Source organism: Melopsittacus undulatus, chromosome 10, assembly GCF_012275295.1.
Source record: "Melopsittacus undulatus isolate bMelUnd1 chromosome 10, bMelUnd1.mat.Z, whole genome shotgun sequence".
NCBI lineage: Eukaryota > Metazoa > Chordata > Aves > Psittaciformes > Psittaculidae > Melopsittacus > Melopsittacus undulatus.
In genome coordinates this window covers 34,284,686-34,303,303 of record NC_047536.1, presented here as the reverse complement: position 1 = coordinate 34,303,303, position 18,618 = coordinate 34,284,686, and the positions used below count along the sequence as shown (strand labels likewise).

Here is an 18,618-nt window from a genome sequence, read left to right as displayed (position 1 = left end):
TAAGGGCTGCAGAGCTTCACTCTGAGCTGCGGAGCCCTGAGCATCTCTGCAGGGATTACACACCCTGAGGGAGCAGGACCACCTGCACCAGGTCCTGCCCCAAGGGGATGGTGCAAAGAGCTGCCAAGGGGGTGACCGTTCCTGCTCCCTCCCTCCGGACCTGCTGCAGGGAAGATCCTCCCCACAGGGAACTGGGATCCATGTTCAGAAATGGAATTGTTTGACATTTATAAGATCAACACAGTGTCGTTAACCTCAGGAGATGGAAGCCAAGGTAACGTGGTTGTACAGACCGCAGCTCGCAGGAATGGCAGCAGCTCACGTTCCACATTCTTTCCCATTGCTTTTTCCATTTCCTGCAGCTCTGCCTTTGCTCTTTGCAGCTGGTTCTGGTTGAAGGTCTGCACCATCACCTTCATCCTCTGCACAGGGAGAAACACAGGCCCTGCTCTGAGACCTCCCCCTGCACCATCCCTGACCTCAGCAGAACAGAGGAGCCCATTGATGGGGCTTGTGCTGGCTGGAGCTGGGCACATTATGGATGCATGGATCTGGGCTGTTGAAGGGGTGACTGCTGTTCCTTGGGCCAGTTACAGTCAGATGCTCTCCTGGCTTTAAAACACAGGCACAAAACACAAGCACCCCACAGGGTCTCTGGGCATCAGAGCTCTTCCCAGCACTGGGGATGCTGCAGTGCAGGGAAGGGCAGTGCTGACCCTGTGGCAGCACTGAGGAGGAATTCTGCTGGACTGGGCCTTTGGATCAGCCCTAAAGCCTCACCTGGAGTGCCCTGTACTGCTGCAGCAGGTGCCTGGCTTGCCTGGGAAACACAAACAAACCCAGACCAGGGCTTATTTCACAGCCCAGTTCCAACCTCGCACCTGCTCTCACATAGGTGGATGAGGGAATGTAAAGAGCTGAACTCCAACCCTCTGTAGCCGCAGGCAGTGACAGCGCAGGAGCTGAGCCTGCAGAGCTCTCCATGGCCTTTCCCCCTTGCTCTCAGCATTCCCCTTTGGGCAGTTTGCTGTCGGTGGCTTTTGCTGCAGGTCTCTGAGCACAGAGCACTGGGTGAATGCAGACATGGCTCCATGCAGCAGGGCAGGGTGCAAGGGAACCTCTCCCAGCCTGGCTTCTTCTTGCCTTTCTTCTTGTTCTTAGCAGTGATGGTGGCAAAGTCACTCCTTGGCCTGGAGGTTTCCTCTCCTCTGCCTTCTGCTCTCTGCTGTAATCCCAACCTCAGCCCCACAGCAGCAAAGACAAGGGGTCAGAGGAGGTTTGTGAGCAGAGACCTCTGGGATCCCATCCACAACGACACCCACTACTCCTTTGGGGCCTCCAGGTGCCCTCTGCTTGCCTGGAGCAGCAAAGCCCAGCCCTGTTTGAGGTGCAGCGCTCACAGGGCAGTGCTGCACGTGTATGGGACCCCAGGAGCACAGGACTCACTGTTCTGACCCCTTCCATGGTGCTCGGCTCTGGGCTCTGCATCCACCTCCGTGCAGGCTCTGCAAGGGAAAGCCCCATGCCCTGAGGAGGCCGAACCCCCCCCGGACCCCTCTGTTCCCATGCAGGAGCCTCGCAGCAGCACCCCCGGGTTAGGGCACCTTCAGTGAGCCCCATCTTCACCGCCCCCATGGGTGCCTCCTGCCTGTGCCCCATAGGGGGGAGGAACTGAGCCCCTGTGCCCCATAGGGACACCCGTAGCGGCCGGGAACCCCCCCCGGGATCCCCGGTACCCGGTCTCTATGGCGACAGCGCCGGGTGCGCGCACCGGGCGGGGCGCGCTCTCCCGGGAGGGGCGCCCCCTGCCGGCCCCGCAGGGAGGGTGCGCGGAGCCCCGTGGGTCACGGGGAGCGGCCGGGAGCGCGCCCGGTGCCACGTGACCGGTGCCACGTGTCCGGTACCGGGCATGGCCTCCGGTGCACCGGGAGGGAGCGGCTCAGGGAGGCACCGCCCGCAGGCCCCGCGCGGGGGGGGGGAAGCTGCGGGGCGGTACCGGGTACCGGCGGTACCACAGGACGGCAGGCCCCGGTACAGGCCCCGGTGTTGGCCCCGGTGCAGGCCCCGGTGTCCGGTGCAGGCCGCGGCCCCGGGGCTCTGTTACCACAGCAACTGCCGTCGGGGCGCAGCCAATGGGCGCACGCCCTGCGGAGGGCTCGCGCGCCGGGAGCAGCCAATGGGCGCGGCCCCTGGGGGGCAGCCCGCGGTCTCCGGGGCAACAGGGGCCGCCGCCGCCACGCCATTGGTGACACCGGGCGGGGGGCGGGGCCTGGACGGGAGGGGCGGGGCCTGGCGGGGCCGCGCCGCGGGGGACCGAGTCCCACTCGTGGCACCGGGAGCGCATCCTCACCCCCCCCCCCCCCCCCCCCCCCCGGGGCCCGTGAACCCCTATGGGAGTGACCCCGGACGGGATACCGGGGATGAGCCCCTCGGACCGGCAGTGACGGGGGCTAAAGCGGCGACCCCGGGATGCTCAGAGTGCCCGGGAGGTGTGGGGGCACCGGGGATACACACACACGGGTGGGGGCACCGGGGATACACACACACGGGTGGGGGCACCGGGGATACACACACACGTGTGGGGGCACCGGGGATACACACACACGGGTGAGGGCACCGGGGATACACACACACGGGTGGGAGGCACCGGGGGTACCGGGGATACACACACACGGGTGGGGGCACCGCGGATACACACATACGGGTGAGGGTACCGGGGATACACACACGTGTGGGGGTACCGGGGTGCCCGCATCGGGGGAGCAGCGGGTATTGGCAGAGGCTGGAGCAAATCCGGGAGGGTACCGGAGGGCACGGGGAGGTACCGGGGTGCCCGTGTGATGGTAGCGGGGGTGCTGCTCCGGGAGGGGCACCGGGCGTTGCCGGGGTGCGTTACCGACGGTACCGGGGGGCACAGGGGGCACCGGGGCGTGCCGCCCTGCCATTCTCTCCAGCAACCCCGCTCCGGAGGGCGCCCATTGGCGGGGCTGGATTTCCCCCCCCGCCCCGCGGCCAATGGGCCGGGGGGAGGCGGTGCCTCCCATTGACAGAACCGGCGCGGCGGTGTTTACCGGGGGCGGAGCGGCGCCGGTTATAAGAGCGGCACCGGGGGGCGTGTGGCTCCCGGGCTGCCCGCACCGCCCCCGAGCACCCCGTGGCTCGGACCGGCCGCAGCCTCCCCTATGGGAGCATCCTCAGACTTCACCGGGGACACATCAGCAGGGCGGGGCAGAGCATCCTCGAACCGGTGCAGAGCATCCCCGGGGCGGCGAGGAGCATCCTTTGACCGGCAGCACATCCTTGGGCTGGTATAGAGCATCCCCGGACCGGTACAAAGCATCCCGGGACCGCACCGCTGCCGAGCATCCCTCCGCCGGAAACCACCGGCCCGCACCGGGGCCCTCCCGCAGCACCTCCGCAGCCGCCGCCCCGGCGGAGCCGCCTCCGCCGTGAGCCCCCGGGCCCCGGTGCGGCCCCCGGCGCCCCGCCCCGCCGCCGCCGCCCGCTCCGCACAATGGGGGCGGCGCGGCGCGGCGCGTAGCGGCGGCGGCGGCGGGCGGGGAGGAAGAGGAGGAGGAGGAGAAGGCGGCGGTGGGGGGGGCCCGGGGCCCGGTATGGTGCAGCAGCGCGGGGCGCGGGGCCGGGGCGCGGAGGCTCGACGGGAGCCCTGTGCCCCGCTGCCCTCCCGTGATGCGGAACCGGCGTGGTGCAAGACCCCCAGCGGGCACATCAAGCGGCCCATGAACGCCTTCATGGTGTGGTCCCAACACGAGCGCCGCAAGATCATGGACCAGTGGCCCGATATGCACAACGCCGAGATCTCCAAGCGCCTGGGCCGGCGCTGGCAGCTCCTGCACGACTCCGAGAAGATCCCCTTTGTGAAGGAGGCCGAGCGCCTGCGCCTCAAGCACATGGCCGATTACCCCGACTACAAGTACCGGCCGCGGAAAAAGGGCAAAGTGGGCACCGGCGCCGCCCGCCCGCGGCTCCCGGTGAAGATCAAACCGTCGGTGCTGGGCCGCGGCTCCGCCGGCCGCAGGCAGCACGGCAAGGCCCCGGCGGAGCCACCGGAGCCCGCACCGGAGCTGCCCCCCGACGGCAGCCCCGCGGCCCCGGAGCCCCCCGCGCCCCCCAGCCCCGAGCCGGGGAGCTCCCCGCAGAGCGGGTCCCCCTCTCCCGTGTCGGCCGCGTCCCCTCCCTCCTCCTTCGGTTCCTCCGATGAGGAGCCGGAGGAGGAGGCGCTGGGGGCCGGGCCGGGCCGGGCTCCCCCCGGTGCCACCGGCGCTGCCCTGGACTGGTCCGTCCTGGACAAGGACCACGACCTCTTCCCGAGGGGAGGCTCCTCGCACTTCGAGTTCCCGGACTATTGCACGCCCGAGGTGACGGAGATGATAGCAGGGGACTGGCTCATGTCCAGCATCTCGGACTTGGTCTTTACCTACTGAGTCCCTCGCTCTGCAGGTAACACTCCCGTTTCTCCTTTTGCTCCCCCCACGATCAGGTCATACCGAGAAAATACGAACCGAAACCAGCTGTTTACATGCAGGAATCAGGGATTTTGCCTTGAAGGCGCTGGAAGGCAGAGCTCCCGCTCACCCACCCCCGGCACACACCCGCTCCTCGTCCGCCCGTCCAGCCCGGGCGTGTGGCTGCTCACCCCTCATCGGGGTTTCATTGTCAGGGCCCGGCCCCTTCCCATGGCTGCTCCCATCCCCACCAGCCATTCCCGGAGCACCCACACCAGCCCTCGGCGCCCATCCCATCCTCCCCATCCCTCGGGGAATGGCCGATTCCATCTGCTGTTTGACCGCGGTTCAAGCACGGCTTCAATTGCCTCCTCCCTGGGGATGGATGGATGGAGGCAGAGCCCCACTGAGCCCTCCCTGCCCCCATTCCATGGGTGTACCTGGTTGTGGGGGTTCCACATCCTATGGGATTGGTGCTTTCCCTGCACCACACGCTCCCGGCCGCTCGCTTTGGGAAGAGCGAAGTTGGGCGCACGTGATGCGCACGTGGTGCCGGAGGTTGTGTTGTTCCTCTCGCCGGGCGGTTGTGCAGAGCAGGCTGTGCCCGGAGCCAGCCTGGATCCAGCTGGAACCAGCCCTTCCCAAGGCAGCCAGCCCCATTCCGGCCTCGGAGCCCATGCCCATGCAGGACACGCTCTGCTCTGGCTCGCTTCGGCCGGTGGAGCGAGTCCCACTGTGCTCAGCTGCAGTGAGTGATGGTGCCAGCGTGGCAGAGGGAATGCTGCTGGAATTCTGCCTTAAGCAACCACCCCAACTGGGCCCTGAGCAGCAGCAGCCGATGCCAGAGCCGTGGGTGATGCTCCAGCATGGGGCTTCCTCCACATGGCACCAGGAGAGCCAAAGCATCCCGGCCGAGCGCTGCTCCCTGCAGGAACGGCTCCTCCAGCCGGGTTTGCCTTTGCTTTCCTCATGGATCCTTCCTGCACTGAGCCACCTCCTCCTGCTGCCGGGAGCACGTGGCTGTGGCTGCAGCACCGGCTGCGGCTCTGGGTTAGGGCTGTGCTCCGTGTGTGGGGCTGGTGAGGACCCCGAGCACCCCAAGTGCCAGCCCTGGGGACATGGCCATGGCCGGCAGCACCCGGAGGAGCTGCACTGGGCTCAGTGGGGACCTCTGCTAGAAGCAGCCTCTGAGGTCCCCATTGCCTTGAGCCTCCGGGGATGCAGAAGCCCCTCTGACCCTCCCCAGGGCACCAGGGTCTCTGCATCCCTGTTTAGGAGCTGCAGCTCCTCCAGTCACAGGCTGCCCATTGCTATGGGGCTGCCATGACCATGGGAAGGGCATCACCCCCCTCCAGGGTCCTGGCTCCTGCAGTGCAGCTCCGAGCAGGGAGCTGCCCTGATGCCCTGGCACAGGTCCCCTCCCAGGGATGCTCCATGTCCCCCATCCCTGGCGGTCTTGGGGTCCCCGCAGTCCCCCAGCATGGTAGATGTGTCGGTGTGTAGCGGTAGCTCTGTGTGTTGGCATTGCGTTAGCGCCGTGTTCCCGTAGCCCCGGTGCGGCGCCAGCCTGCGGTGCCAGGCGGGTGTCACGCATCACACACGTGTTCCCCATATAGAGCGTGCCCCCATCCCTGCTCCCCATCCCGGGCCGTTCCCCACCGGACCCACATCCCCCCACATGGAAAAGCCAAATCAGCGCCGGGCCAGCCGTGATGCCGCAGCCAGGGGGGGGCTCTGCCTTCCCACCCCCCTGGGCAGCCCCACACCAGGAGCACCCCGAGCCCCATCCCTGCCTGAGCCGGGTTTGGGGGCCCCGTGGGGGCTCCCCAATGTGCACAGATCTCGACCAGCACCTCGGTGCCTTCTCAGGGCCCCGCGTCAGAGCCTCCCGCCCTCCATCCCCATCCATGGGGAAGCCAAAGCCCCCAAGTACCGGCAGGGCCTGAGGCCGCGGTGAGGGTCTCGCATCACTCTCGTGCTTTGCCGGGGCTGCATCTCCTGGTCCTGTTGGGGTCCCTTTGTGCCGAGCATCACCCGTGGGTCGGGCGCTCCCTCCACGGACTATCAGGCGAAACGTTTCCTCAGGAGCAGGTTCTGGGTCAGCACCAGAACCGGAGCCAAGCGCCGGGGCTCGACCCCCCCCCCAGCCCCGGCCACAAGCACAACAGCATCCGCTTCGTCCCCATCCCATCCCCTCCCGGTCCTTGCCCCCCTTCGAGCCTCGCTGGGTGTCTTTGTCAGGGGAGAACAGTCGTGGACAGTGGTGGATTGTCTGTGCCGTGTGGTTGTAGTGCTTAGAGACCCCCCCAGCGTGCGGCCCCCCCCGCTGCGCCCTCCTCCCCGGTGCTGCCCGGCACCCACCACAGCCGCCACCAGAGACAAAGCAAATCATGGTGATAATGAACAATAATGAGAATGAATAAGAAGAAACCAAACCTCTCTCAGGAAGGAGCTGCCCCGGGTCAGCCGAGCGGGCCGGGGGCTCCCGGAGCCGGTGGGGGCCCCGGCGCAGCCTCCGCACGGGCGCTCGGGGTCACCTTTGTCGTGTTCGTGGTAGTGAAGGAACCTGTAGCTGTTGTGTTGGAGGAACGGGGCTTCAGCCGAGGCTGCTGCCGGCTCCGGCTCTGCTCCCGGTTATCCTGCCTCTTGTGACTATGGAATAAAGTGTGTTGGTCTGAGCCCTGCGGCTGCTCCTGTGCCACATCCATGGGGGATGAGGGATTCCAGAGGGAGGATGTGGGTACCCAGAGGGATGAGGTGCTCCCAGTGGGAACCATCCAGCTCCCAGCCCATGGGCTCCCACCCTGAGCCCCAGGTCCTGTGGGGTCCCCATGGATCATCCCCTGGGGCAGGTTCACCCTCATCAAGCCCAGGGTGTGTGTGCACATCTATGTACATGTGTGTGCATCTCCCTACATGTGTGCAAGCACCCACTTGGTGTGTGATGCATGTATGTGGATGCACAGCACATGGGGGGTGTGCACATGTATGTGCATGTGTGTGCATCTCCCTACATGTGTATGTGCAGGTGTGTGCATCTCCCTACATGTGTGCAAGCACCCACTTGGTGTGTGATGCGTGTGTGCACCCATGCATGTGTGTGGATGCACAGCACATGGGGATGTGTGTACACATATGTGCTCTGTGCATGGCTGCACAGAGAGTGCTGTGCCTGCTCTGTGCACACACAGCCCTATGGGCCCCGGAGGGGGGGTCTTGGCTCAGCCTATGGGGGGTCGGGCATTAACCCAGCCCTGCAGGAGGGCCTGGGAGGGAGGGGGGGGGCACGGGGGCACACGCTGCTTGCGTCACCGCATCCCCCCGCCCCACCCACCGTTGTTACCATGGCAACAGGGGAGCCTGGAGCATCCCTGGGTACCACCGCCCTGCACACGGGTGATGCTGGGGACCAGGTGGGGGATGGCTGCACAGCCACTCAGCACCAGTACCACAACCACAGGGACAGCGATGCTCCAGCACCGGCTCACCGCAACCTCTGGCCATGGCACCAGGGTCACCACCCAGAGCAGGGGGTTTATGGGTCCAGTCTGACCATCATCCATTGCTGCTGCCTCCTGCCCTCACCACAGGCTGGTGCCTGGTGTGGCTCACACAGGCCCATGCACACACCAGCACCGGCCTGGCACTGAGCTGCACACAACATCCCATCGGCTCCACCGGCAGCATCTGCCCTGCAGAGCCTCCCATCCCAAGGACAAGGACAGTGCCAGGGCTGTGCTGAAGCCAGGGATGATGCTATGGGATCCCTCTGGCCACAAGGACAGAAGAGACCTGGAAAACAGAAGGATGCTCTAAGGCCTCTGCCCTCCCACAGGTAAGCAGGGAGCAGGCAGGGCTGTGGGCAGGGTGAGCCCATGTGGGGACACCTGGGGGGATGCAGGGTGAGGGCAGCCCGGGGCAGGAGGCACCACCACCAGGGATGCACTGGGGTGGGTGGTCCCCATGGTGACAAACCCCTCCCCACCAAACGCTGTCAGCACCAGGACTGAGCCCCCCCTGGACCCCTGCACCCAAGACCCCCCCAATGGTCCATGGGGGCAGGGACAGGCAGGGCAGGAGCAGCACATCCCCTGCATCCTCCCCATGCAGGGCTTTGTTCAGCACCGTAGCGGCACCGAAAGGGTCCCGGTCCCCCCTCACCCTCCTCTGGGCTCACACATCCCCACCTGCAGGGGGGGACCCGGTGGCCGTGGCCCCGCACCCCCCACGGCAGCGGCCCCTCGGTCCCCCCCCCCTCCTCCTTCCCCATGGCCGCCGATTGGGTGGCTGCGGGTGGCCTGATGTGGGGCCCGATCCTGCCGCGGGGTCTGGATGCGGCTCAGGACGGGCACACCCCGGGGGTTTCCTTCCTCCATCCCATGTGGAAGCCCCACAGGGATGAGGGCAGAGATGCTCTTGGTCTGTCACCCCCAGGATGTGGCTCTGACTGGGGCCTGATGGCCAAGACAGAGCCCGGGGGGGGGGGGGTTGGGGGGGCAGCTCTTGGGGTCCCTCTTGGTGGTCCCCAAACAGGCAATGCCCCTGCATGGGGGTGCACACACCGCGGTGCTGTCCCCCACCCCTGTGGCTGCAGGAGGGTTGGTGGGTACCGGGGTCCCTTTTCCCTCCCCATTGCCTGGCGCCCCCATGAGCCCCAAACCCAGTGCCCAGCCATGAGCCAGAGTGCAGCCGTGGGCCCAGTGTGGGGCAGGGGAAGGGGTTGGGGGTCTCTTACCTTCCAGATGTGGGGGGTGAGGATCCGTCCCCATCATCAGCACTGGGTCTGGTACAGTCCTTGTGGGAGAGGTGGTGTCCTGTGGTGTCCCGTGGTGTCCCATAGCCCTCTGCCAAGGCCAAGTGATGCTTCCCAGTGTTGGGAGCAGCTCCTCAAGGAGGATGGGGAGGAAGAGCTGCCAAACGCAGCCATTGTCCTCACCTCAGCACAGGGCTGAGCTCTGCCCCATCCACACAACAGCACTGGGGGCTATGGGCACACAGCTCCCATTCTGCTCTGTGCTCTTTGCGGGTCAATAAAGGTGATGCTTCCCATGGGCTCTTTGCACTGAGTCCCAGTTCGGCCACGGCTGCTCGGGCAGAGCCTGGAGCAGCTCAAGGGACCTGCAGGCAGCTCAGCCCCATAGAGCTGCACTGCGAGGGCAGCCCTGGGACACAGGGTGCCAGGAGCACAACCCGGGGGGCAGGAGGTGTCAGTAACAGTTTATTGTACAGGGGGGTTTGTACAAATCCATATGGGATGTGGAGTCTTTGTACAGAGTAACTGAAACACATGGAGCATCTCCTCCAGCCCCTTCCTCCCCAGGAACAACACAACTAAAGTGCATCGTGGGCAGAGAGCCTGGGGGGGTCCAGCATCCCCTCCTTTGGGGGCTCCAGCATCCCCTCCTCTGGGGGCTGGGGAGTGCACAGCGGGGCCCTGGACCCCAGCAGCACCCCCAGGGCACCACAGGCTCTGCTGCACCACGAGTTGCTAAAGTGCTAAAGCCTCATCCTCTGCCCCACACGCTGCTGCCCTGGGGGTGCTGGGGGGGGTCAAGGCCGGGCTCTGCCTTCAGCCACAGCAGAGGGAGCTCTGAGCAGCTCCCGGCTCCCACCATGGGCACACGGAGCCCTGGAGTGAAGGAGCAGCAGCAGGAAGGGGCTCGGGGTGCATCAACCCCACTCCAGATGCAGCCTGCAAAGGGAGCCCCACAGAACCACAGCCCCTCTGCCCCACGGCCACCCTGATGCTCTCAAAGGCACAGCCCCTCTGAGGGTGAAAGCCACAGGGCAAACCAGAACTGCCCGAGGCGCTTACAGAACCACAGCAGAGGGTTGGGACATGCAGGGAATGAGCTGGGTATCCCAAACTCTTCAGTCAATGCCTGTTCCAGGGGTGCATTGGAAGCAGGGAGGGAGCAGAGGGACAGGTAAGGGCACTTGCGGGAGGTTTAGCAGCTCAGGGAGAGGTAGAGGCATAGAGCAGGCCTGGCTCTGGCCCAGTGGGGCACTGAGCTGGGCAGGGGGGGCTGCTGCTGAGCTGGGGCTGGGAATGGGGCTGGAGGGGAAGCAGGAGCTGTGCCTGGGGGGGGCTGACTGGGAACCTCCCTCCCTTGTGCTGCTCTGAAGCATGAGCAGCTCCTGGGGGAGGTCTCTACCACGTTCCCTATTGCAATGAGTGATGTGGGCAAAGGGGCTCACACGGTGCAAAAACCCTTTCCCTGTGCTCCAACCTGCTCCCGGTGCTGTAAGAGGAGCCTGCAGTGGGTGCTGGCCATGCTAAGACTCGTGGTGATGTGATCAGGCACATGACAGCGACGCTCAGGTCTGCCCTTGCTGACCCACACTGCTGCCAGTGATGGAGCCCCAGCCAGGCTCCCAATGCCCATCCCAGTACGTGCCTATCCCTGGCCCTTCTCCCCTGCCAACGGCTGCAGAGATGAGGAAGCAGAACAGGGGATGCTCACGCTGGAGAGAACCTCAGGGCAGGACACTGGGAAAGGGCTGGCTCTGCTCAGAGGCTGCCCATAGCAAAGGGCTGGACCGTGGGGCACTGACATCCTGCAGGCAGGAGGGATGCAGAGCTGCCTCAGGAGTGTAACCCCCCCCCAGCCAAGTGAGACTCTGCTCCAGGCGAGGATCTGGCCTTGCTCCCACCTCATTACCCCACAGGGATCATTCTGGGATAGCTCCCACACTGCTCCCTGCCCCACAGTCACCTGGGTGCAGCCTCAAGAGCCAGACTCATCCCAACTCCTCTTCCTCACGAGGTGGTGGCAGCGCCTGCGTGCTCAGCCCTGCCCGGGGAGGAGAGAACAGGGTGAGCATCACTGTGGGGTCCAATCCTGCCGGACTGGCTCCCCTCGGTCTCCGCTGCAAGGCCAAGAGCATCCCTGGATGCAGCAATGATAAACCCAGTCATGGACAGGTCACTTCCAGCCACGTCCTTGCTCCAAGCACCATGGGGTGCGTGCGGCAATGGGGCCAGGGCCAAGCCCTTCCTGGGGCATCAGGGGAAGATCTGCAGCTCAAACTTAGGGGCCCACTCCAGGGCACTCTTGACCACGGCCAGGGCAGCGGCTCCCAGCGCGACCGTCAGCCCCATGACTGCCAGCTTGACAAAGCGGTTGGTCCTGGGCTTGGCCAGGATGGAGTCCGTCCTGTCCTCGGTGTGCAGGCGCTGCCGGTAGCGCTGCCTCAGCACCGTGTCCGGTCTCTGCTGCACTGAGGCCAGCTCAAAGTCCTTAAACGTGGATGCTGCGGTTCTGAAAGAGAAGAAATGGGGTCAAGGAGAGGCCCCAGCTTGTCCTTGGGGCCTGGGTCCTGCCAGGGGAAGGACACACAACATGGGTTGGGAGGGACCTGAAAGCTCCTCCAGCTCCAACCCCTGCCACGGGCAGGGACCCCTTCCACTGGAGCAGCTGCTCCAAGCCCCTGTGTCCAACCTGGCCTTGAGCACTGCCAGGGATGGGGCAGCCACAGCTTCTCTGGGCACCCTGTGCCAGCGCCTCAGCACCCTCACAGGGAACAGCTTCTGCCTTGTCTCCAACCTGAACTTCCCCTGGTTCAGTTTGAACCCATCACCCCTTGTCCTGTCCCTACAGTCCCTGATGCAGAGTCCCTCTCCAGCATCCTTGTAGCCCCCTTCAGACACTGGAAGCTGCTCTGAGGTCTCCACGCAGCTTCTCCAGGCTGAACAGCTCCAGTGTTCTCAGCCTGGCTCCTTATGGGAGGTTCTTCAGCCCCTGCTCATCCTTGCGGCCTCCTCCAGGTCCTTACTCTGAGGACACCAGCACTGCACACAGTGCTCCAGAGGGGCCGATCCTCATGAGGAAGCAGGAGCCAGGCAGGGGCAGCACTCACCTCTGGGCTGCCTCCCGGGCCAGCTCCGAGGGTGGGAACTGGACAAAGAGGTCCCCGGCTCTGCTGATGAGGGTCTCATAGGGAAGGTCCTGTGGGATCTGGGATAGGAGGTGATGCACAGAGGCCATGTCGCACTCGCAGTCTAGAACCTCCCGCTCGCGGTACAGCACGATCTGCAGGGAGCAGTGGGAAGGGGGATGAGTCCCTGGCACTCACTTCCAGCTGGAGGAGCTGCCCTTCCTCATGGACCCTGAAGCATTCCCTGCCTGGGAAGAGCAATGCCAAACCCTTCTCAAGGCTGAGGCTGGGATACCCGTTTCTGGGCTCAAAGAGATTTACCTGGATCCCCATAAGGAGCAAGGGCAGCACAGGGCTGTCCCCAGCCAGCCACGTGCCCCAGCAAGTGCCCAGCAGCAGGGCCAGGACATGAAAGCAACGCAAACCACCAGCTCCTGCTGCCCCCCCAGCACTGAACTGGTCCAGGCTGCACCTCTGGACACATCCAGGCCACCCCAAGCTCTCCTGCATCCCCCTGCCATTGCCAAGGCCATCACTGGCCTTGAGGGGGGTCTGCAGAGGAGGGGCAGCAGCAGCACTGGGGTTGCCAGCCCCAAACCATCACCATCTCAGGACAGCGCAGCTCCCCCCCTGCTGATACAACCAACACCTACCACAGCAGCGAAGTAAATGGGCATCAGGGGATGGCAGGCCAGGAAGAAGTCATACAATCGCACCACGTGCCTGAAGTCGGACAGGACGTGCCCAAACCAGGTGATCAACCAGCTGAGAGCAAAGATGGTGCCCACCTCCGCACTGCAGAGACAAGGAGCTGTCAGCCCAGCTGAGGGGCTCCTGCTGAGCCCTGCACTGCAGCCCCACGCCTGCCAGGGCCAGTCCTGCAGCACAGCCTCCTCTGCAGCCTCCTCTGCAGCCTAAAGGCTCATTCACATCTGTGAGTTTAATCCTGCTTGGTACCCCAAGAACATCTTGGCCTTGACACCTAATGGAGGCACTCACCCACAAAAGGAGCTTGGACTGAACCTCCCCACTTACTGTCCTGCTTCTGTTGCAATCTGCTCAGTCTATACCTGTGGGGCCCTAATTCACCAAATGCTGGGAATGATCCCCAAAACAGCAACAAACCACAGCAAGGTGACACCAGCCAAAACCTGGGCACCTGAAGTGGTTGTGGCAGCTCTGTAGGATCCCAGCCACAAACCCCCCTTCACAAACCCCCTTTCACAAACCCCCGGCTTTTCCCATAAGGATGCAGAGCACTGGGGTGAGGATGGCACCACCTAAAAGCCCTCAAGAGGGGCAGCACAGGAGTGGGTCTGCTCAGAATCAGGGCCCACAGGGTTTCGGGCTGTCACTGCTGGCTGTGGGGCTGCAGGTGACACACCTGTGTTGAGGGAACGTCTGCGTACCTCTGCATGAAGTCATGCACCTTAGGGTTCACCTGGTCTATGATGGGCATCAGGTAATTTAAAATGTGCTTGGTATTATCCATCGTTGGGTCCATAAAATCCCTGAGGGAAGATGGAAAAGCAGCTTCATCAGGTAACCATGTCAGTGAGCTCTGCCTCTGGGGAGGCAGCAGAAGGTAAAGAAATGCACTTGCACTAAACAGCTTTGCTGGCAGGGTGGCCCCAGCCCCAGGGAACTCTGTCCATCTGGGACAGCCTCCATCCTACCTGACCCATAAACCCTTCCCAGCACCCAAACCCCACTCCCTGCCTGGCAAAGGAGGGAGAACCCCTCCAGAACAGACCCCAGCTGAAGGCTTGTGCTCGTTTTGGTGCACAAACAGGATGTGGGGCAGCCCACAGAGCCCAGGGCTGTGTACGGCTGAGGGGGAGGCACAGCCAGGCCCTGGCTGCAGAGCCCAGAGTGTAATGCAGGCAGTTGGCCTTGCAGCTTCAAGAGATGCCACCAAATACCTGGCAGCCTTCAATTAACCCTTCCCCAGAGCACGGCTGCTGCCAAGCCACGTGTGGTCACACTGCTCCCCACAGCACCCCTATGGCTATGGCCTTAACCCAAGGCTCTGCCTTCCAGGCCAGCTCTGTGCTGTGTCCCCACAGCCTGGGGCACACCTGCAGCTCCCCCCCTCCAGCTGAGCCCCTGCGTACCTGAGATGATGCGTTGAGAGCTTCTCCACCAGTGCCGTGGCCAGCCTGTCCCCCACCACCAGCAGGAAGGTGACCACGATGTCGTGGTAGCCCTGGTAGTAGTGCAGCTGCGGGTTGCGCTTCAGGACGTGCAGGATGATATCGATGAGCTCCTCCTGCAAACCTTCCCGCTGGTCATCCGGCATTCCTGTGGGAACAGCACCATTCAGAGCCACTGTTACACATGGATCTGCTGCCCTGAGACTGGCAGGACATGGGCCTGTGTGAGCAGCACTGAAGGAATGGTTTGGGTTGGAAGAGACCTTAGGATCATCCAGTTCCAACCCCTGCCATGGGCAGGGACACCCTCCACTGGAGCAGCTGCTGCAAGACCCTGTGTCCAGCCTGGCCTTGAGCACTGCCACCTCCTGCTGTGCACAGAGCTGGGCAGGATGGTGCTGCACACCCAGCACTGAGGACACTTCAATCGTTTCTCATTTCCCAGAGGTTCTACAATGGTTAAACAGGACCCAGCTTCACAGAACCTGCATCAACGGCCTCAGAGCAGCACCCACCACAGCTCCACATCAGTCCCTGCTGACACCAGCGGCTGAGGGACAGGATGTGACAGGAAAAACACTGTTCCTGTGCCCGCAGCTGCAGCTGGTTTCCAGCAATCCCTGTCCACAGACAAAACACCCAAAGGCCAAGCAGCAGGTCCCAATGGAGATCCTGCAGTGATAAAGTTCCTTTCTCCCCTGCTTCACTGATGCATCTAAAAATAGGCCGGAGGCTGCCACTCAGTGTGAGCAGACCCGTCAGGAATGGGGCATCCGCTCTCCAAAGGGAATCAGGGTGAATCAAGTGCTCTCTCACACAAAGGCAGCAGAGGGGGAAGCAGGTTCTGGCCAGAAATAACGGCTGCTCTGCAGAGCTGGGGATGAAATGCTTTATAAATAGCACAACAAGGCACCAGCCACGCAGCAGAACTGAACAACTGCAACACGTTTGGCTTCTAAAGGTTCAGAGCCCTCCTAAATGTGGTGCATGAACCCGATTTGGAGGCTGTTTAACACCAGAAACTGTTCCAACTGCTGACAAAGCTGCTTTCCCCCTCCCTGGGCCAGAGCAGGCTCTAAAGTAAAGCACAGCAAACAGGCTGCTTCTCAAGCACTCCATCAATGCAAACCTCACCCTGCTCCTGGCAGGAGGAGCTGACAACTGCTCCATGCACGATGGGGGGCACAGGGGGAGTCACATCAGACCCAGCTGAAGGGAGCAGAGGGCTCCGAGTGGCTCTGCTGCATGGAGCAGCTGCTGTAAGCTCTGGCTTTCCAGAGTCACCTCCTGCAACCCCCCTGGGTGAGGCCTGAGCCCCATAGCACAGAGCTCACCCCCAGAGAGGAGAATCCCCCTCACCTGGTGGGAACCGGCGCAGGGATCGTCGCACATCCAGGAGCACTTGCTGGTAATCCTTATTGTCCTCCCGCAGCTCCTTTCCTGGGAGGGAAGGAGGAACATGGTGAGCATGGGACCAGGAAGAGAGGTGGGAAAGGCCCTGCTGAAGGCAGGAGGGTGAGGCTGCACACACAGACACAGCATCGCATGGATGTCTCCCTTTTATGTGTCACATTCCAGCCCTGGCCCCTCACTTTTGCTGCTGTGTGTTCAGACATTAACTCACTTCAGTGCGAGGAAGTGAGACTGTTAGCTACAGAATCAGAGCATCCCAGACTGGTTTGGGTTGAAGGGACCTTAAAGCTCCTCCAGCTCCAACGGGCAGGGACCCCTTCCACTGGAGCAGCTGCTCCAAGCCCCTGTGTCCAACCTGGCCTTGAGCACTGCCAGGGATGGGGCAGCCACAGCTTCTCTGGGCACCCTGTGCCAGCGCCTCAGCACCCTCACAGGGAACAGCTTGTGCCTAATGTCTCATTTCCATCCCCCCTGCAACTCCAAGCACCCCTGCAGCAGCAGGGCATGGTGTTCATGAACCACCACCCATCAGAACAGCCCCAGCTTCAGCCAACCCACCAAACCCAGCCCAGGGCCAGCACCTGTGGCCGCCCCGAGCCGGGTGCTGTACCTGGCAGGGGGGGCAGGTCCTCTGTGTTCACACTGAGCAGCTTCGGCCACACTTTGCAGCGGATCTCGTCGGTCAGGAGCCCCCCCTCGCTGATCGCCATCCGCCGCAGCGTGGCCACGTCGATGGGGTCACTGCTGAGGGCCTGGTAGATCTCAGCCACTTTCTTTTTCTTCCTGGCATCAAAGTCTGCAGGGAGGTGACAGAGAGGGAAGTGGCACAGGGGGATGCAGCTCACGGTGTGAGGGGCAAACCCCACTCATGGGGATGCCATCTGTGCACAGGGCAGATGACACAGGACAGTGAGCACAGGGCCAACCCACCAGCTCAGTGCCCCCATCTCCCCATGCTCCGCACTGGGGACACCTCACAGAACATCCCTCCTGCTCCTCCCAGCACAGTGCCTAAGGGATCCCTCTGCCCCGTGTTCCCAATGGATCACAGCTCCAGGCGGGATGGTGACAGCCGTGCAAAGACACCCACAGCCGTCTGCTCCCTGACCAGCCTCCAGCTCCGGTGTCAAGTGTTTGCTAAGGGCAGGACTTTGTGTTCCTACTGACTCCAGGCTGCAGCTCCCAGAGGCAGAGCCCTGGGGAGGAGTCTGAGCACTCCCATGGACCACAACAGGCACAGGAAGGGGCTGAACTAAACCAGAGCTAAGGAATCAGAGCACAGTAACACCAACCTGGCAGGCACCAGTACAGGCACAGGCGGACCAGTGTGAAACCACCACCACCGTTCATGGAGCACACGGGGGGGATAGGGAAGGGAACACCGCAGGCAGGGGAGGGGTAACAGGCAGAGCACACAGTGCTCTGCTTCCAACGGGTTAAACGCACTTACAGGGCTCCAGAGCGCGTCCTGAGGACACCACTTCCCACTGCATCCCAGGACCTGTCCCTGCTGCCCCACCAGCGGCCGGGAGCCACCCGTTAGCCCACACCAGGGAGCAGTTCCCGTCCCCGGAGCGCAGGATGAGGCCACCAGCGCCGCCTTCACCTCAAGGCTTCCCCCCCAGATCCAAGCACTGCGGGGCTCCCATCGGGATTCATCCATAGGGACGCGGCCGAACCGGGTTTGCAGTGGGAGGAACTCAAAGCATCCCGATGGAGGAGCAGCTGCTCTCCCTGCCCACGTGGCAGCTCCGTTGTCCCGGCGCTGCTGGGGCCCTCTCCCCGCTGCAATTCCCACCCTCAGGAATGTGTCCGGACAGGGCACGTCCGGCTGCGGGGAGGCACCGGCAGCCACTGCCCCGTCCTGCGCCGGCTCCGGTAACGGTGAAGCACCAAACCCCCCCCCCGGACACAGCGATTTCCTCTTCTCTCCTTCCGCACCCCTCGGACCAGCCAAGTCCCGTGCAGGAGCGGCCGGGCCCTGCTCCGGGCCCCGGAGCTGCGGGAGCTCCTCCGGTCACACACGGAGCAGGGGCTGGGGAGCACCCCGGGGTCTGCAGGGCTCAGGACGGGGGTTCCGCTGCGCACCCGTACCCTGCACGCACGGCACCGGTCACACCGGGACCCACAGCACCGCAGCCGCCGCCGCACCGGGGCTCGTTCCGCAGCCGGACCCCGCCGGGAGCGGCTCCCACTGACACCGCCCGGGGCAGGGGAACCGGGGAGCGCAAGGCCCCGGCTCCAGCAGGAAGTGGGCCCGAGTCCGGGCCCGGCCCCTTCGCTTGAGCCCGCCCCGGTACCGGTAACCCCAGCGCCCGGCCCCCGCCGCGGTGCCGAGTTCCGCCCCGCCGCCAGGGGGCGCTCTAACCCCCGCCCACCTCAGAGGCTCCGGCGCCCCCCGCTCCGGCCCTTACCGTGTCCGCCGCCCCCGCTGCGCGGCGGGCTCCGCCGGGCCATGTCCCCCGGTGCCGCGGTGCATGCCGGGCCGGGCGGGGGCTCCGCGCTCCCGGTGCCCTCCGGTCCGCTCCGCTCCGCTCCCGTTCCGCCTCTTCCCCCCCCTCCCGCCGGCGACGCGCGGGCCGCACGTCACGACACCCACTGCGCAAGCGCGGAGCCGTGAGGCGAATCACGATGGCGGAAGGGGCGCTGGGCTACTGCGCATGCGCGGAAGGAGACGCGCAGCACGTGTTAAAGTCGCGGTTCTGGGT

General features: G+C 64.2%; 2 protein-coding genes across 3 annotated transcripts; one reads left to right on the top strand and one right to left on the bottom strand.

Moving 5' to 3' along the window:
* The first annotated feature begins 3,614 nt into the window (after positions 1–3,614).
* SOX12 (SRY-box transcription factor 12) lies at positions 3,615–4,458 on the top strand. The gene has a single exon (XM_034067292.1). It carries the CDS (start codon positions 3,615–3,617, stop codon positions 4,443–4,445), a length of 831 nt encoding a protein of 276 aa, XP_033923183.1. The 3' UTR covers positions 4,446–4,458.
* Positions 4,459–11,048: 6,590 nt separating this feature from the next.
* Positions 11,049–18,367, bottom strand: TBC1D20 (TBC1 domain family member 20). Of its 2 annotated transcripts, none has more exons than XM_034067263.1 (8): positions 18,325–18,367; positions 16,521–16,706; positions 15,857–15,937; positions 14,459–14,645; positions 13,754–13,855; positions 12,998–13,139; positions 12,327–12,499; positions 11,049–11,728 (listed from the first exon to the last, which is right to left on the bottom strand). In XM_034067263.1, the coding sequence occupies exons 1-8, from the start codon at positions 18,365–18,367 to the stop codon at positions 11,473–11,475; spliced, it is 1,170 nt and encodes a 389-aa protein (XP_033923154.1). In that variant the 3' UTR covers positions 11,049–11,472. The 2 variants fall into 2 exon arrangements, with proteins under 2 accessions (XP_033923154.1, XP_033923155.1); XM_034067264.1 differs by lacking the exon at positions 18,325–18,367 and adding an exon at positions 17,361–17,378 and having other exon boundaries at positions 11,473–11,728.
* Positions 18,368–18,618: the final 251 nt, after the last annotated feature.